The sequence below is a fragment of the Nansenia antarctica genome (assembly GCF_963989245.1).
Source record: "Nansenia antarctica genome assembly, chromosome: 14".
NCBI lineage: Eukaryota > Metazoa > Chordata > Actinopteri > Argentiniformes > Microstomatidae > Nansenia > Nansenia antarctica.
The window spans coordinates 15333545-15352180 of NC_137684.1; the positions used below are offsets into that span (position 1 = coordinate 15333545).

General features: G+C 39.6%; 1 protein-coding gene and 1 long non-coding RNA gene across 2 annotated transcripts in view; both read right to left on the bottom strand.

The window, feature by feature from the left end:
- LOC308170419 (echinoderm microtubule-associated protein-like 6) overlaps positions 1 to 4116 on the bottom strand; it is a gene marked incomplete at both ends in the record, with an annotated part of 69893 nt that extends 65777 nt beyond the window's left edge. The window contains 2 exons of the mRNA XM_080545212.1: positions 2861 to 3020; positions 3920 to 4116. Of these exons, the coding sequence (XP_080401338.1) occupies positions 2861 to 3020; positions 3920 to 4116 (357 nt within the window). The remainder of the gene's footprint in view (positions 1 to 2860; positions 3021 to 3919) is intronic.
- Positions 4117 to 10020: 5904 nt separating this feature from the next.
- LOC308170629 lies at positions 10021 to 12527 on the bottom strand. The gene is made up of 9 exons (XR_013937793.1): positions 12392 to 12527; positions 11736 to 11848; positions 11605 to 11655; positions 11249 to 11293; positions 11101 to 11165; positions 10862 to 10979; positions 10586 to 10654; positions 10413 to 10492; positions 10021 to 10151 (listed from the first exon to the last, which is right to left on the bottom strand). It is a non-coding gene; the product is annotated as an uncharacterized lncRNA (long non-coding RNA).
- Between the last annotated feature and the right edge of the window lie 6109 nt (positions 12528 to 18636).

An 18636-nucleotide genomic window follows, 5' to 3' on the forward strand; every position in this document is an offset into this window, starting at 1 on the left:
GTTTAGAGTTAGTGGTAATGTTTATCTAGCTAGTTACTAAGCGTCCTTATTACATTTATTTTGAACTTATATTCTCAATTGACTTTCACATTTATCTAATTACAGTTTTTCCCAATTGCTAAAACACAAAAGCCAATTCTCTAAACCAAATGACCAGTTCTCTAAACACATTTAATAAAACTAGCTCCCATTTGCCAAAACCATAAACACATTTCACATGAAGACACAATTCACAAAACACAATCCTCCTTTTCTCATAAGTCTAAACACATTTTGTCTTGCTAAAACACAAGTTGCAAAAAAACTCTGCTCAAATTCTCAAATTAAAGCTCATGTGATGCAAAATGCTTGCCACAGTCAGCAAAATTTGAACACAATGAACACACCTAGCTTCATTCATTAAACATAACGACTCAAAATTTAAGACACTTGTTGCAAATGATTGTGGTGTGTGTGTGTGTGTGTGTGTGTGTGTGTGTGTGTGTGTGTGTGTGTGTGTGTGTGTGTGTGTGTGTGTGTGTGTGTGTGTGTGTGTGTGTGGTATAGTTCCATAAATACATTTTAAAAACATTACACCCTGAACATTGTTTTCAGTGAGTATTGTTGTGTGTAATGGATCCTCTGTAGTGTTTGCATTGAGTTGTGATACAGTACAGTAGTGTACATGTTACGGTACATGTGGGAATACAGTACATGTGGGAAAACTAGGGTTAGGGTTAGGTGCTAGGGTGCTAGGGTTAAGGTTAGGGTTAGGATTAGGGGTAGGGTTAGGGTTAGGGTTAAGGTTAGGGTTAGACATGCCAGCATGTACCAAGTCACCCTAGCACCTAACCCTAACCCTAGTTTTCCCACATGTACCGTAACATACATACTGTATTTTCTGTAGATTTACATACTGTTCATATGAAACACACACATCTACGAATGCCCAATACTCTACAGTGATATATTCTGAGAACAGATACTGTAAGGTTTCTAAAAATGTGCTTTGGCAGTTGTGAAAAAAAAGAACATTCTCACACACTGAACATTGCGTTTTCAGTTGTTTTGTTGTAGTCTGTAATGATGCGTATAGTGTTTACATTTTTGCAGGCTTTGAGCAGCTGTTTTGGTGTGAAAGTTTGAGTTTTGAAGAGAGAAGGTGTGGTTTTGCTTATGTAGCTTTAGAAAAGTGTGTTGTGTTTAGAGTTTTGGGAAAATGGAGGGAAGTTTTGTGAAATGTGTTTTAGCAATTGAGAAAAACTATAAAATCAAAGCTGTAAAGAAAATACAGGTGATGAACAAGAATAGAAATGAAAGAACCAAACTAAGATTGTTTTTGCCAATAGCTATGAAATACATCTCTTAAAAATGTCTGCAAATGCTGAATCACAAAACACGGACGGAATATACACTAGTTTCACTGTCACTGTCGAAATACAGTATTATGTCTGAAAAATCTCAAATAATTCAGAAATAACACTGGCTACAAGTGTGTGTGCATGGGTATGCCTGTCTACACAACACATGAAGCACAGAATGTGACAGTGTGTGTACCTCAAATGTACTTTTTGAAGTTGCTGCATACTTTCTGTACAGAGCAAGAACATTAAAAAATGGTCACATCTAATGTCTTCCCTGGCAATGCATCTAGTCTATTTCATTTCATTGTATATATTCTGCTAATATTTTCTAGACCTGTCAATATGATTACTGCAAATAGTGAAAATACCACCGCTCATCCATTATCAGACTTTGCTGAGGTGCTGGAACTGAAGAGTATCAATAGAGTGCAAAATAACAGTCACTCAAACACTGTGCAAAAAAACTGTTTATTGTGAGCTTTCTGTCATATATGATAGGAATATGATTACTGCAAAAATGCACCAAATCATTTTGTTTTGAACGTGTTCTTCACCGTTTTGAACACAGTATGTTAACAATGAAAAAATGTCAACGTCACGCGCGGTATCAACCAATGAAAATGCGTGGGGCATCAACCAATGAAAATGTGTGGGGCGAGGACAACATGCAAGACACGCCCCTATATTTGCATACATTACTGATAATCGGGGAAAGAATGAAAGCATGAATGTGGAAAAGAAAGAATGAATGTGGAAAACAATGTGGAAAAGAAAGAATGAATGTGGAAAAGAAAGAATGAATGTGGAAAAGAAAGAATAAATGTGGAAAAGAATAAATACATATAGAAATGTATTGCGTTATACTGTGTGTATTCATTGATTTATTTGTTCATACATTCATTTATGTGTCTATATATTTATTGTTAATTTTGGCAGACTTGGTCCTCCATAGACGTGGTGGCGGGGGCGCTGTTTCGCAAATAAGTTAGCTTTCGTTTTTGCTAGCGAAACAGCTAGTTGATGTTGACTGCTCAATGAGAATACATATTTGAAAGTACAGAATGCCTGAGAGCCTTATATTGCATTATATTACATTAGATTTTGAATGGTCATCTGGTGCCTGAATGGTGTGTTTTCATTTACATAAATAATGACATTTCCACCATAAATTGATGGAGAAAGGTCACAAATTGGTGCATATCAATTCACCAGAATGCAAGAAATTAAGTGTTTGATGCTTCTTTAAGGACCCCCAGACAGCCCTGCTTCATGGGTCCCCCCCGATGTCAAACACCACTGTTACTCATTTTGAGCCAGGAAAAACCTTTTATTATTGTTGTTATTATTAATATCATCATTGTAATTATTATATTGATTGTTATATTGTGTGTATGGTGTGTGTGTGTGTGTGTGTGTGTGTGTGTGTATGGTGTGTGTGTGTGTGTGTGTGTGTGTGTGTGTGTGTGTGTGTGTCTGTGTGTGTGTGTGTGTGTGTGTGTGTGTGTGTGTGTGTGTACCTGTCCGTCCTGGGTGAAGGCGAGGCAGGCCACCCCGTGTGTGTGTGTGTCTCTGAGGATGGAGGTGGTCTGCAGGGAGCAGCTGTCCCACACACACACGTACGGCTGCTGGCCCACCTGACCGCTGGCCACCTGAACCCTGTCTGGATGCAGGGCGAGGCTGCACACACACACACACACACACACACCATACATTTTAAATGCTTTATTTATGTCCACATACAAAGTACAATTCTAAAGGACATAAATACTAACAGTGCATTTTGACATCCTGGAAACAATTTGTTACAGTAATGCTGAGCCAACAACCAGTTCTGCCACACACAGGATGTTATTCGCACCAGACCAGTGGGTTGATCAATACTATAATACTGTATAACAGTATCCCGCTCATGGGTACAGGAAGCACCGCCTTCTCCATATTGAGCGGCTACCAATAACAGCGGATATTGAGCAATATTTTGCTAACTGTTTGGCCCTTCTCTTAGGAAGACCAGCCATATGAAGGCCTCTAACAACAGACTTATGAACATGGCCCAGGCTGCCAAATATAAAAACTAAAAGTTGACATCTGTAGCCCAGTTGTGATATGGCCTGCTCCAGCTGTTGGTATTTTAAGATTTTGGTTAAAAAGGCTTCCTCTTGGCTATGGTCAAAGGTGCAGCCAACTTCTAAAATAAGCACCTCTCTGTGGTTTTCGTTGACAATTACACACACCCACACACACACACACACACACACACACACACACACACACACACACACACACACACACCACACACACACCATACACACACACACACACACACCACACTCACACACACACACACACACACACCATACACACACACAAACACACTCATTAATTTCATAATATTCTACACAACATAATTAATTGTTGAGACTATACATGGTGTGTGTGTGTGTGTGTGTGTGTGTGTGTGTGTGTGTGTGTGTGTGTGTGTGTGTGTGTGTGTGTGTGTGTGTGTGTGTGTGTGTGTGTGTGTGTGTGTGTGTGTGTGTGTGTGTGTGTGCGTGTGCGTGTGTGTCGTGTCTCACCTGATGATGTCATCGTTGTGTCCCAGGTAGAACTTCTGGCTGTGCTCTCGGGGGTTAAAGACCACGCCCACTCCCGCCACGAAGTAGACCAGGTCGCGCGCGCCGTTGTACAGCAGGTTGTTCCGACACTGGTGGCCATGGTAACCGTGGACCCACTCCAGCCTCAGCTGGCCGCGAGGCGCCGTCTTATCAGCCATGTCACCACGACAACCGCGTCACCACGACAACCGCACAGACGCGTCACCACGACAACCGCACAGCCGCCACAACGCTAAGCCAATCAGACGCCGGGAGACAGCGCCAATCGTCGGTCCTAAATCTGGTTAATTTGATTATTAAATGTGATGACTTCAGTTCCTTGCCGTGCGTTAGTGTGTAATTATGAACTGTGACCACCCGAGCATATCCACACACACGTCAAGGTGTTATCTATCAAACATCATATCATACTACTGATGTTATAAACACTTTTAGTTTGGCTCTAGTTTTTACACAAACAGGCTTTCAGACAGCAGGTCTCACAGCAGCCCGTTACCGGGAGGGACGCATCATGTCACCAGAGAACCGGTGAATATCTGTTGAGAAAGTTTATCTGAGAGCCGTTACCGAACAGATGGCAGCTGACAGCGTGTCCACCGGCAGACCTCCCCGGTGCTTCACTCCTGTAAAACCACCGGATTACCGTAGGTCGGTGTGTCCCTGTCAGACCCGGGTTAGGGTTAGGGTCCCTCACCCCTGTGACAGAGACGGTAACGGAGGAAACCCGGTAAGACCCGCTTCCTGATACCTCGGTAGAGAAGGACACTTTATTGAACTGTTTAACAGCCGGTGATTTCCTCAGACACGGGACTGTCGTACCGGCGCACAGGCTCGTGCAGCTCCGTCTCAGCGTCCCGGTTTAAAGGCTCTGTCTCCTGGTACGTCACGTGCGCGGTTACCAAGACGCCGTTCAGACCACGAGCGCTGAGACGGGGATGAAAGACTACAACTGGGGAGTCTGGGAGCTGTAGTCTGCTATCCCCGTCAGCCCCTTAACAAGTGAAGGATTATTACGAATTACTATTATTATTACTATTATTATTATTATTATTATTATTATTATTATCATTATTATTATAGCGGCATAGTCCTATTGTAACAGTTAGTTATTCAGTCTTGTTTCGTTTTCATGAAAAATGGCCATGACCAAATATTGGTAAGTTTTCTTTCTTTTTGGCGGCTGGTAGAGAACTCTATGGAGGACCAAGTCTGTCAAAATTAACAATAAATATTTAGACACATAAATGAGTGTATGAATAAATAAATGAATGAATACACACAGTAATAAGGAAATACATTTCTATATTTATTTATTCTTTTACGCATTAATTCTTTGTTTTCCACATTCATTCTTTGTTTTCCACATTCTTTTCCACATTCATTCTTTATTTTCCACATTCTTTCTTTCATTCTTTCCCGATTATCAGATCTGTATGCAAATATGGGGGCGTATCTTGCATGTTGTCCACGCCCCTACGCATTTTCATTGGTTGATACTATGCGTGACGGGGTGAAGCCCTCAGCCAAGAGCAGACTCCGAATATCATATAATTCCATAACTAGACACTACTTAATTTCCAATCATAGCATGTTTAAAAAAAAAAGTAAAACCAGAATAGAAGTCCAAGTAGTACAATACTCATTATTGTACTGTAGCGAACGGGAACTGGTAGTGTAACTCGCCCCATGCGGGAGTCGAACCCAATTCGATTCCCTCATGGGGCGAGTTACACTACAAGTTCCCGTTCGCTACAGTACTTTAAACAGTTTTTCAGTGCATGAGGTCAGCTCACTACCTGGGCTAGAGAGGTACTCCATTTGGTTAGGCTGGACATTTTTTTCTGGTGCCGTCCTAAGTCAAACTCTGCGTATGAATCATAGTGGAGGTATGATATATGGCATATATATGGCATATGTGTGGTGGCCTGGGAAAACCCTTCACATGGTGGCATTTTGACATTTTCATTTTTTTATATTTCCATAAATTAGAAGTTCTCAGCTATTCATAACTGGTTGAATGACTGAGATAGCCCTTTATTTTAAAAAGTTATGAGCATTTTAATGTATCATGTAAAAAAAAGTGAAAGGTGAGAAATCCCCCCCTTTCTCCTCCGGGTCGGGGGAGGACCCTATGCAGATCGGCCGGTCTCGTTTGTCTGCTTGTGATGCGGTGTTAGTAATTTTGCCATTTCGCAGACGCTTTTATCCAAAGCGACTTACAATTACGAATTACAGGGACATTCCCCCTGGAGTAACTGAGGGCTAAGTGCCTTACCCAAGGGCACACTAGTAGTGGTGTGGCTTCAGGCGGGATTTGAACTCACAACCTTCCGATCACAAGTCCAACTCACTATCCACTAGACCACCACTACCCCCCATTAGTCTGCTCGCCTCGTCGGTATGCGAGGGACAGATCCATTTGTGTGTCTTCTAGTTAAGATGTTAACATGGCACAAACATGTACATTTCTAGCCTGCAAACTGCGACACTTTAAATAAATGTGAAATAACACTACTGTGCAATATGACAACCCTAGTCGTCTATCTGTACAGTATAGTATAGTGGATAGTGTACATAGCCTTTATTTATGTAAACCAGCTCCTTCCCTTCTTGTGATTTTTTTTTAAAGTTTTTTTTCCTTTCCTAACACCAGGGGAGCCACCCCTCCTTAATTTCGTTGTTTGGTACCTGTACTGTAGCAATGACAATAAAGACCATTCATTCATTCATTCATATTACTTTATGCTTATTGTGAGCATCAGTAAACTGGCAATAACACAGGTGGAAGTATCGTCTCTCCTTTCGCTCATGTGTGCGTGCGTTGCTTAACTGAGAATGAGACACGTTCAACAAGACGTTGTTTTGCTAGCAAACTACCCACCACAAAAACATAAAAATAAGTACTTTCTCTTTTGTTTTCTTAAAATGTTTATTCACCATAACGTAGTATGGAGTTCAAAGTACTAGAATACCACATAATATCAAAATCGCCAAAATCGCGATTTCCAGCTATTTTTGCTCTTTGCCACAAACGAACGCCAGCGACATCCAACGGGTTTTCCCAGACCACCACACATATATTCGGTTCTTTGGTGGAAAGGCATTTTTTAAAGCCATTTTTAGTCACCACAAGTCTGTTCAAACCCAGGCAGCGAGACCAGCAGGAAAACACAACTAGATCTTGTATAATTTTAACTGGACAGTACTTCGTTTCCAATCATAGTTAGCTAGATTACTTACTTAGCTAGCTTACTTTTACTTATCAAATGTACATTTTGTGATATAAACGCAGTGGAGACGCACTCTCAGCTGTCTTGCATCGCGTATAGCCCAGAGCGCATATGTTTATTGAGTCAACTGGTATTGTGGTTATCACCAAGTTCTCCCATACAGTGCTGATGGACTAGTATAGACCATTGCCGACATGTGTGAAAGGGGACAACACGGGAATAGCTTGGGATGTCGACATAGTTTGGGATTCCATGGGTGTTATTTAATTATAGGGTGAAAGAGGCTGTGTGAGAACGGGGCTATACTAGACGCTCTACCCATTTGTGGTGATAACTGCGTCGCTGCTTTCACTACGTCACGCGCGGTATCAACCAATGAAAATGCGTAGGGGCGTGGACAACATGCAAGATACGCCCCTATATTTGCATACAGATCTGATAAAGTGGAAAAGAAAGGCTGTGTTCGGAATGGTATACTAGCATACTACATACTAGCATACTCAATGAGTATATAGTGCATACTGCCTACTAAATTCATAATAAGTATGCGAAAACCAGCCGACCATTTACACAGTACGCATACTGCCTCCCAGAATGCATTTCGCCGGGAGCGGCGAATTTAAGAGTAGGGTCCATCTGCGCGCAACAAATCCAACACCCGGAAATGTGTTATGCAAATATGCAGGCGCGGTATGATGACGTATGGTACATCACATTTCCGGGTGATGGATTTGATGCGCGCAGCGCAGATGGATACACTAGGAGTAAACCATGAATCGCCTTACTACGGCCTTACTACGGTGAAAACTACGGAAAAAAACTAATATGTAGAGTACAGTCCTATCAATTGTTCGAAAAGGAGTAGGAAGAAGCCTGTCCTACCCCTGTTTATACTTAACAATTATGCTTACATTATATAATCCAATTAATTAATACATATATTTCAGTATCATCCGTTCTAATACTTTTTCATTAAAAATAATTTAAACCTTTTTTTAAATAGAGCAATAGAGCAATATTTCTGCTTTCCTTCATATTTTCTTCATATTTTTGACATTAGGAACAAGTTATTAGTGTGATCACGATATCCGACCTCATGTACAATCTGTACTGCAGTAAAAATGTGGAACGCCCTTCCTATAATCTTAAAGGAGTGCAAAACACTGCCCACCTTCAAAACCACTCTCAAAAAACATTTACAGGAGGCTGCAATCCGTAACTGGACCCTCTAAATCAAAAATCAGATTAAAAGACCCGAACTACCCACTGTACATACTTTGTGTTTTGTCCCCCGCCCCCACCTGTGGTGTATGTCCCCACCTGCCCTACCCGCTGTACATACCTGATGTTTTGTTGTATTGTTCTTCCCATGATGGATGTATTTTTATCTTGTAGATAGTAATAGTTATTTGTCTGTATTATCTTGTAGATAGTACTAGTTTGTTTTGTCGGTCTTACATGTAACGATGAATTGAGAATCAAGGACCCCAATTGAAATAAGCCAGTGGCTTTCTTGGGTTTTTATCCTGTTAGTTGACCTTGTATGTAATATGTACTTTCATGTACCTACTTCTGCAAATCTTCTAATAAAGTTTTCAATCAATCAATCAAAATCCTCATAGCTTTTTTCTGTAGTGTAATCAATGGGTTTAAAGTGCTTTTATATTCATTTCCCCATATCTCCACACAGTAACTCAAATAGGGTAAGACAAGACAACAATATAGAGTATACAACATCCTCTGTTCCAGAATATGTTTTGCCCTGCACAATACTGCAATACTCCTTGATACTTTGGATCTAACGTATCTTATATGAGATTTCCAACAGAATTTATTGGGCTTAAAGTGCAGACTCTCAGCTTTAGGTTAAGGGTATTCACATCCAAATTGAAGGAAGGGTTTATGAATTATAGCTCTTATGTATAATAACCAAAAGTAATTAGACAATTGACTCAAAAGCTGTTTCATGGGCCAGTGTGGGCTATTTATTCCTTCATTATTTCTTTATCAATTAAGCAGGTAAAAGGTCTGAGTTGATTCCAAGTGTGGCATTTGCATTTGGAGGCTGTTGCTGTATACGCACAACATGCAGTCAACAGAGCTCTCAATGCAACTGAAACAGGCCATCCTTAGGCTGTAAAATGCACTTCAATTACATCTGGATTGTTTCATTTCAAATCCTTTGTGGTGGCATACAGAGACAAAATTATGGAAATTGTGTCACTGTCCAAATACTTCCAGACCTAACTGTATATAAATAAAAGAATGTCAATGACCCCAGGTGAGGGACTTTATTAGGTCAAACAGGTTTGAGGGGTCAGGCAAAGGACTTGGTGGAGTCAGGCAAGGGTCAGGCGATCATCGTTGTAATCCATGGAGCAGGGCAGGAACCGTGGTGCAAGGTGCTGGGCTGGAGGTGTCCATGGTGCTGAGTGCACACTGATGAGCTAAATAAAACATTCTATTTCTGATGTCAACAGCACTAGGGCTCCTTCACAAAACCCTTACTGGAATCTTCATACACTCTGTGAATTAGTCTTTACTTTCTGATGAGTCAACAGCAATAACCCCATCCAGTGCGACATGTAGATAGCATATATTTAGAATATGTAAAATGCAAACACCAGAAATGCAAGAAAGTTTATGAGGTATACCAAATGGAATTAATAACAAGTGTTACAACCCTTCTGTCTAGAGTAAAATAAGGGCCTAACAGGGTAGAGTGCAGAATGTACAGGTGTGTTGCAACACAAATGCCCAAAAAAAGTGTACAAGGGATCAAATCAATTCAAGCTTTATTTGTATAGCGCATCTCACAAGATACGACTCAATGCGCTTCAATCAAGACATCATTGCTGATTGCACTTTAGCACAAGTGCTCTTTCAACATTGTCTCTATGGTCTTTCAGCTTCCTTTTCTTCTCACATTTTCGACCATATAATGGTGAGACAGCTGCTTCTCACTGTTGAGACAAAATGTTATAAAGAAGTGATTAATAATTAATTTAAGAAACTCACATTCATCAGTGGTTGCAAACTGTCATGGAATTTGTATTAGCACTCTCCTCATGTTTCCAAAATGCATTGCAAATGCAATGCACTAACAAGTCATTGGTCACTCTTCGTTGGTGTTGAACTTGTTGAGCCCTTTCCTAAAATAATAATACAGTGCTTAACCATGTTACAATGAAAAGGTGCAGTTAAGTACTGAATGAGTCACTCACTTTCTTTCCTTGATCATTCTACCTCAAGTGTCCTGATATAAAGTGTGGTTTCACTTTCCAGGCTTCTGACATCTTTGTCCCTGGTAACAGGATACACACATAAGCATGACTATGTGTACAGCTGTGAATGGTGGATAGTATGTTTGTATGCAATAAACTTCATTCACACTAACCAATTCTTTAGGAGGAAAGCTGTAAGGCCTCTTGAAGTACGTGTGGTCCTCGTCAGTGTCCAGTGGCATCTGTACAGAGTCCACCATTATTGCCAGTATGTTTTACATGAAAGGGTTAACTACTTCAAAAAGAGATCCAGGCTGGATTCAGAATGACACAGTACCACTAAACATATTGCATGTGCCATAAAGTTGCATGGAGTATGTGTTTTAGGAGCAGTAGCCCATTCAGAAACAGGCACACGGTCATAGATACTTAGTGAGAGATGCACTGACCATGGTGTTGCTTGCATGACTCCTTTTAACACTTGAATAGGTCCTGAATACAGGTGGGACACTGTCGTGAAGGGTCGCTCTGCCTTCCTCACTAAAGTGAGCAAACTTCCTTCCATATCTGAAATTAACACACATTATCTTCACCGGAAGGTTGAATTGTAGGGCCAGGTGTTACCCCAAAGTCCTCTTGATAATAAATGTACAAATACAATTATTATTTTTGTAGCACTGCAGCATACCCTTCCAGCCCAATGTTTTCCACCAGGACAATACACCACCACCTTCTCAGGAGAGACATGTCATCCTAAAGAAAGAGCAGTTACTCAATTTGCATTCAAAGTCTTATAGCATATTGATATAATGGGTTCTTGTTTTCTTAATACTTACAATGCTGAAGTCAAAGGTAGCCTCCATGGCGAAATACCAGGCATACTGTAATGAGAAAAGACACAAAGACAAGATTACCATGTGACAGCTTATAACTCAGTGAGAAGGTAGTCACACACATCCAATGAAATGTACATGGCTGATAACTCCATAGGAAAGTGATATGAGAGGTCTGCACACATGAATGTTCCTTAATACCTTTTATTGCACACCTTTTTATTTGCAAATGCACAAACAGAATGTTGGTCAGGACTAAGTGGTGGTCAGTCATTGTTACATACATTTACACATTTTTTTGATGGTTTTAAGGAACAATCAAGTGTGCCATATCACTTGGTGGCATTACCATAACTCACCATTATCATGAAGACACCACAGTCATTGCCACTGGTCTGCCTCGGAAGCCCCTGTACGAAGAAAAGTTAGTTAGAGAATAGTAGGTAATTATGACTATAGCTATAATATGATAGTAACATTCAAACAATACCTCCAAATCCAGACCAGTCTTCTCTGTCCAGGATCCCGCAACAATTTTCTCAGCAACACCCCTTATATTTATAAATTTACAAATTTATAAAAAGCATTTATAAAAAGCATATCCTAAAAGAAATAAAGAAAGTGATTTAGAAGATAGGCCTACTAGAAACATACCAATAAGTTGTATTTTTGTAAATACATAATTTGAAAAAAGGTGTTTGTGAGAACAATACATAATCATGTCACTAACAATAATAGACCCCTGGTCTGAGGTAGATTACTCTTCCTGCTACGACTGGTGAATTGATGATTCACTTGCTTAGTCAAATGTATTGATTAAAAGTCGCTTTGGAAACAGGCGTCTGCTAAATGCCCAAACTTTTATTAAATAAAAATTCGATAACATAGGGTCCATGCCTATAACTTGAACTTTTGCATTTGAATTAATAATTAAACCCACATCAGGTAATTAATTCAGCGTTGCTAACAGGTCAGAACCGTAATATAAATCTAATGTGGAATGTGAAAGCTCACACAAACATCAAATGAGCCCACAATGTCTGATCTAAAACTAATTTACACCAAGGATGTGCTGGGGCACAGAAATAACACATTAACACCATTTAAAATTCAAATGATGACATGATAATATATAGGTGGACTTACCTCCATATTTCACAGCAGAACTATGGTGGAACTGCATATGAGATAGAAGAGCAGGGTACTTCCCTGCCTTGTGACAACATGGACACTGGAATGTGTCCAAGTCCAATCTCTTAAGCGCAGGATATTGTCCATCTGGAAACATCATGTTGGTCTATGGAAGAATAAAATATAATTAGGTGAATGTATCGAATGTGACTCCAAATAACTTTCATTTCCTTTAAATTGAATATTTCATTCCTTTAATTCATCTTGCTTGAAAATATGTGACCTGAGCTCAAAATATTATATGTGCAACCTACATACAACAGTGAACACACTACCAAAGTTCGAAAATAGCATATAGTTCATCTTTAACTTAGTGTTAGTTGTAATAATTACCACGTGAAAGTCATTCCCTTCCCCCCACCTGAGCGCGGCGTTTTTTAGCCCTGCCGGCTGTACATGTTTATCTTTGTTTTGTCACTATTTGCACTTCTGGTTATATGCATAACTGCATTTTGTTGTTGGTACTTGTACTCAGCAATGACAATAAAGTTGAATCTAATCTCATATCTGATAACGCTAAACCACATAGAATTACCCAATTAGATGAACAAAACTACAGCCAAATGCGTAACACATGCAACAACCTAAATAATAAATACATATATGAAAACTATAACATGTTCATTAATAATATTTCGAAATTCTCACCTGAGCTGCATTTGCCATTGTACTTGTAATTCTAATCTCGCGGATTCTCGCGGTTTCTTTTACCGACGCGCTTACGATGACGTGGCCCAACACATTTCCGGGTGTTGGATTTGTTGCGCGCAGATGGATACTATAGGAATTTAAACCTCCATTTTAAACCTCCATTAGCTAAAAGATGTAATTTTGGCTTTACAACTGTTAACATGTCATTTTATGACGTTTTAATATGTTTTCAGGCGAGAAAGTAACCACATATATTCCAAAAATGTGTTTTGTTTTTTTGCGTCTTCTCCTCGCTAGCTGCGTTTGTAAATTCGCCCTAGAAATCTGATCAGCACTCATGGAATGCCTCTTGTCCAATCAAATTACCTGGTCTCTTTATGACGTTGCACCCAGTGTGCGCTCCGGCGCTCTCAGAGCAATTTTACGAACGCACCCTACGTTGCTTACCTTCACTTATGGAGTTCGACAGAAATATTGTAACATAATTACAACACGTTGTAAAATGATTTGTGGGGCCAATATCTTTAGCTAGCTCAAGTAACTAGCTTACTATATTGTTGTCTTAACAGTTGGTAAAATAATATGATTAAAATAAATATATATGAGCAATAACATATCGTGGGCAAGCACTAGAACCAACTTGTCCGTCTGAAGCTACAATACTGGGATCATTCGTGATTGGGCTACAAGCAGTCAAATACTAGGTGAACGTGTGTAAGACACAAATAAACTTGGATTTCATGCATTTCAAGTGGCATATTTGTAATCATGACGACGTAGCCTTGTCTAAGAATGCATTTCACCATGTTAATTCTCAGTATAGTGAAAATACCACCGCTCATCCGTGATCAGACTTAGCTGGGGTGCTGCAGCTGAAGAGTATCAAATAGAGTGCAAAAAAGCAGCATCTGCACACTCAAATCTGTGCAAAAAACGATGTTTATTGCAAGCTTTCGGTCCCCAGGCTATCGGACGATTGATTGATTGATTGATTGAAAACTTTATTAGAAGATTTGCAGAAGTAGGTACATGAAAGTACATATTACATACAAGGTCAACTAACAGGATAAAACCCAAGAAAGCCACTGGCTTATTTCAATTGGGGTCCTTGATTCTTAATTCATCGTTACATGTAAGACAGACAAAAAAACTAGTACTATCTACAAGATAATACAGACAAATAACTATTACTATCTACAAGATAAACATACATCCATCATGGGAAGAACAATACAACAAAACATAAGGTATGTACAGCGGGTAGGACAGGTGGGGACATACACCACAGGTGGGGGCGGGGGACAAAACACAAAGTATGTACAGTGGGTAGTTCGGGTCTTTTAATCTGATTTATTTTTGATTTAGAGGGTCCAGTTACGGATTGCAGCCTCCTGTAAATGTTTTTTGAGAGTGGTTTTGAAGGTGGGCAGTGTTTTGCACTCCTTTAAGATTATAGGAAGGGCGTTCCACATTTTTACTGCATAGTTTGCAAACGAGTTTAACCCCTTGTTTGTGGTGCAACGCGGTTGAACGTGGTTCGTGGAGCTTCCTCTGGTGTTGTATGTGTGGACGTTGTTCACTTTTTGGAAGTATGTTGACAGGTACTTGGGTGTCTTTGTGGTGTAGCGTATCTTGAAGACCAGGCCCAGTGCAAGCTGCTGCACTCTGTCAACTACTCGTAGCCAATCAAGGCTCAAAAAATGAGCAGCGGTTAGATGTGTCCTAGGGTTGAGGCCTAGCAGAAGCCTAACCAGTTTATTTTGGGCTGTCTGGAGTCTTGTTTTATGGGCCTTTGTGGTTCTATAGTACCATGATGTTACGGCATAGTCGAAGTGACATTGAATGAGAGCTCCTGATAGGGTCCTCAGTGTGTTTTTACTGACAAGTGAGGATATCCTGTACAAGAATCTAGTTCTATGGTTCACTTTTTTGATTACTTTTGCTGCCATTTTATCTCCGGAAAGATTTGCCTCTAAGATGGAGCCCAGGTATGTAATATCCTCTTTTCTTGTGATATTAATGTTACCCACTTTTATTTTAAAATTTTCAGCCTTTCTGAGGATGTAAACAACAGCTGTATGACGGGTTTGTATGACGCAGTTTGACGCAGTTTGACGCAGTTTGACGAGGCTGAAAGCGCACAGGGTTGCCAGATGGGATTGACAGCCTAAACTTTCTATAACCTCAAAATCAAGTAGCCCATTCGGCGGTAACCCACCCCATCTGGCAACCCTGGACGCAACCCTGCAACCCTGGACGCGAAATGCATTTTGGGGATCTAGTCTGCCAAAAGTGTCCATCGTAACAGACTTAAATTTTCCCGGAAGTATTGCTCGCATACTACATTTCTCGCATACTCAAATCTCGCATACTGTACAGTGTGAACGCAATACATACTCAAAATCTACGTCATATCTAGTATGAGTAGTATTCTAGTATGCTATTCCGAACACAGTCAAAGAATAAATGTGGAAAAGAAAGAATGAATAAATGTGGAAAAGAAAGAATGAATGTGGAAAAGAAAGAATTAATGTGGAAAAGAAAGAATGAATATGGAAAACAAAGAATGAATGTGGAAAACAAAGAATGAATGCGTAAAAGAATAAATAAATATAGAAATGTATTTCCTTTTTACTGTGTGTATTCATTCATTTATTTATTTATTCATACATTCATTTATTTATCAATATATTTATTGTTAATTTTGACAGACTTGGTCCTCCATAGAACTCAGGTCCACGTGACGTGCTCACAACAAGTCTTACGCCACAAGTCCAGAAAGGGACGCTATACCCTAACGACGAACAGAAAGGCTCGCTGTTGGACTTAAGGCCGATTTAAGCTTCTGCGTCGAATTTACGCACGTCTACGCCCTGTCCAAGTTTATAGTTCCGCGGACCGCGTCGCGTTGGTCGGTGTACTCATAGCGGCATAATAGCGATCAAAAAACTTGTTTTTGTTATGCTTGTTGTAAAGAAAATGTCTATAATGCATTGAAATGACAGTAAACTAAGATAATAAGATGGTTATCATACATTTTCAAATCTTTATTAATAAGTAATTACAGAAAAAGTAAATGACATTTCTGTCATGACTTCCGCATTTACGAGAGAGTCGGAATGTGACTCTACCAAGCGGACCAATCACAGTTCTTATAGATAACTTAACATTAAATATGTCTATCATAAATATAATTTAAACCCAACGAACAGCCATGGGGCTCCCTGTAACTAATCATTTATTTCTAAATAAACAGGATTGTACATCTCGTAAATGTGAATCTCGCATACTGTACAGTGTGAACGCAATACATACTCAAAATCTACGTCATATCTAGTATGAGTAGTATGCTAGTATGCTATTCCGAACACAGCCAAAGAATAAATGTGGAAAAGAAAGAATGAATGTGGAAAAGAAAGAATAAATGTGGAAAAGAAAGAATGAATGTGGAAAAGAAAGAATGAATGTGGAAAAGAAAGAATGAATATGGAAAACAAAGAATGAATGTGGAAAACAAAGAATGAATGCGTAAAAAAATAAATAAATATAGAAATGTATTTCCTTATTACTGTGTGTATTCATTCATTTATTTATTTATTCATACATTCATTTATTTATCAATATATTTATTGTTAATTTTGACAGACTTGGTCCTCCATAGAACTCAGGTCCACGTGACGTGCTCACAACAAGTCTTACGCCACAAGTCCAGAAAGGGACGCTATACCCTAACGACGAACAGAAAGGCTCGCTGTTGGACTTAAGGCCGATTTAAGCTTCTGCGTCGAATTTACGCACGTCTACGCCCTCTCCAAGTTTATAGTTCCGCGGACCGCGTCGCGTTGGTCGGTGTACTCATAGCGGCATAATAGCGATCAAAAAACTTATTTTTGTTATGCTTGTTGTAAAGAAAATGTCTATAATACATTGAAATGACAGTAAACTAAGATAATAAGATGGTTATCATACATTTTCAAATCTTTATTAATAAGTAATTACAGAAAAAGTAAATGACATTTCTGTCATGACTTCCGCATTTACGAGAGAGTCGGAATGTGACTCTACCAAGCGGACCAATCACAGTTCTTATAGATAACTTAACATTAAATATGTCTATCATAAATATAATTTAAACCCAACGAACAGCCATGGGGCTCCCTGTAACTAATCATTTATTTCTAAATAAACAGGATTGTACATCTCGTAAATGTGAATCGCGCTCCTTATAGGAAGCCTGACGCTTCCATAGGGAAGTGGAACTCAACGGAGCTCAAAGCGGCATAATAGCGATCTTTTTGTTGTTATGCTTGTTGTAAATAAAAGTTCTATGATGCATTGAAATGACATTAAACTAAGATAATAAGATGGTTAACATACATTTTCAAATCTTTATTAATAAGTAATTACAGAAAAAGTAAATGACATTTCTGTCATGGCTTCCGCATTTTGGGCGACGAGAGAGTCGGAATCTTGTCGGAATCATGTGCTACCAAGCGGACCAATCACAGAGCTTACGGTTGCGAAGAAACTGACACGTAGTTACATTTTTGGAGAGGTGCGCGTTAATCGACGGCGTACGGCGTAGCTTGCGTAGGCCCGCGTAGCCTTGCTTTTTAAACTGGGCGTATTTGTATACGCTAAACACAACATATTAATCTTCAAATATACCGTAAGTCCGATCTACATGAACCTTCGTACATCAGACACACCATAATTAATGAAATATGAAAATGAGGCAATGTCGGCCATATTTATGCCAATTGATGTGAAACTTGGTGAGCCTCAAGCCAGTAAGTATGACAGTAGTATGACAGTAGTAAGTCTACCAAACTCCAACATGATGGGATGAGAAGCATGGCTGCTTTCAGGGTTAGGCAGCTTAACCAAAGCCTCTTCTGTGTTCAGGCAAATGTTAGAGGTCGCCACCTAATGAGCTAATCTGGAACATATGGTCACGTTCACACCTCTACCCCCCTCCTCTTTCTCTCTCTCACCCTCTCTGCAGAGTTCCAGTCCTTTAACACTAGGGGAGGTGAGGTGTCATTTGATCTCAGTGAGTACAAAAAAAATTCTAACATTGCACTCGATCAAATTTCAGGACCCTCCTTTCATGACTTTTCCTAGATATGTGCGTTCTACCACCCAGCATCTTTCATCTTTCAAAATCGAGTTAGTATAAAGCGATTTTGCAGTATTTCTGTGTATTTGCCTTGGTATTCGGCTGCCATCTTTTTCTCCAAGGCTGCAATTCTCTTTTATATCAGCAGAGGTAGCAAGGGGACACACACTGTGCTCAATCTTCAGGCTTCCGTGCTGAATTAGATACAGTGGATAAGACTGATATTTGTAACATAATGTGTTTATATATAGGCTATATATAGCAATAGGGATACATAAGATATGTATATATACAGACAGTTATGAAAATGATAAACTGTACAGTATGTCTCCCAATCCCTTCAGATTTGTTGGAGCTGAGGTTTTTTTTTCACAGCGGGTTTACCCAAGTTCCATGCAATAGTGATAAGATATTATGATATGTGTACCCT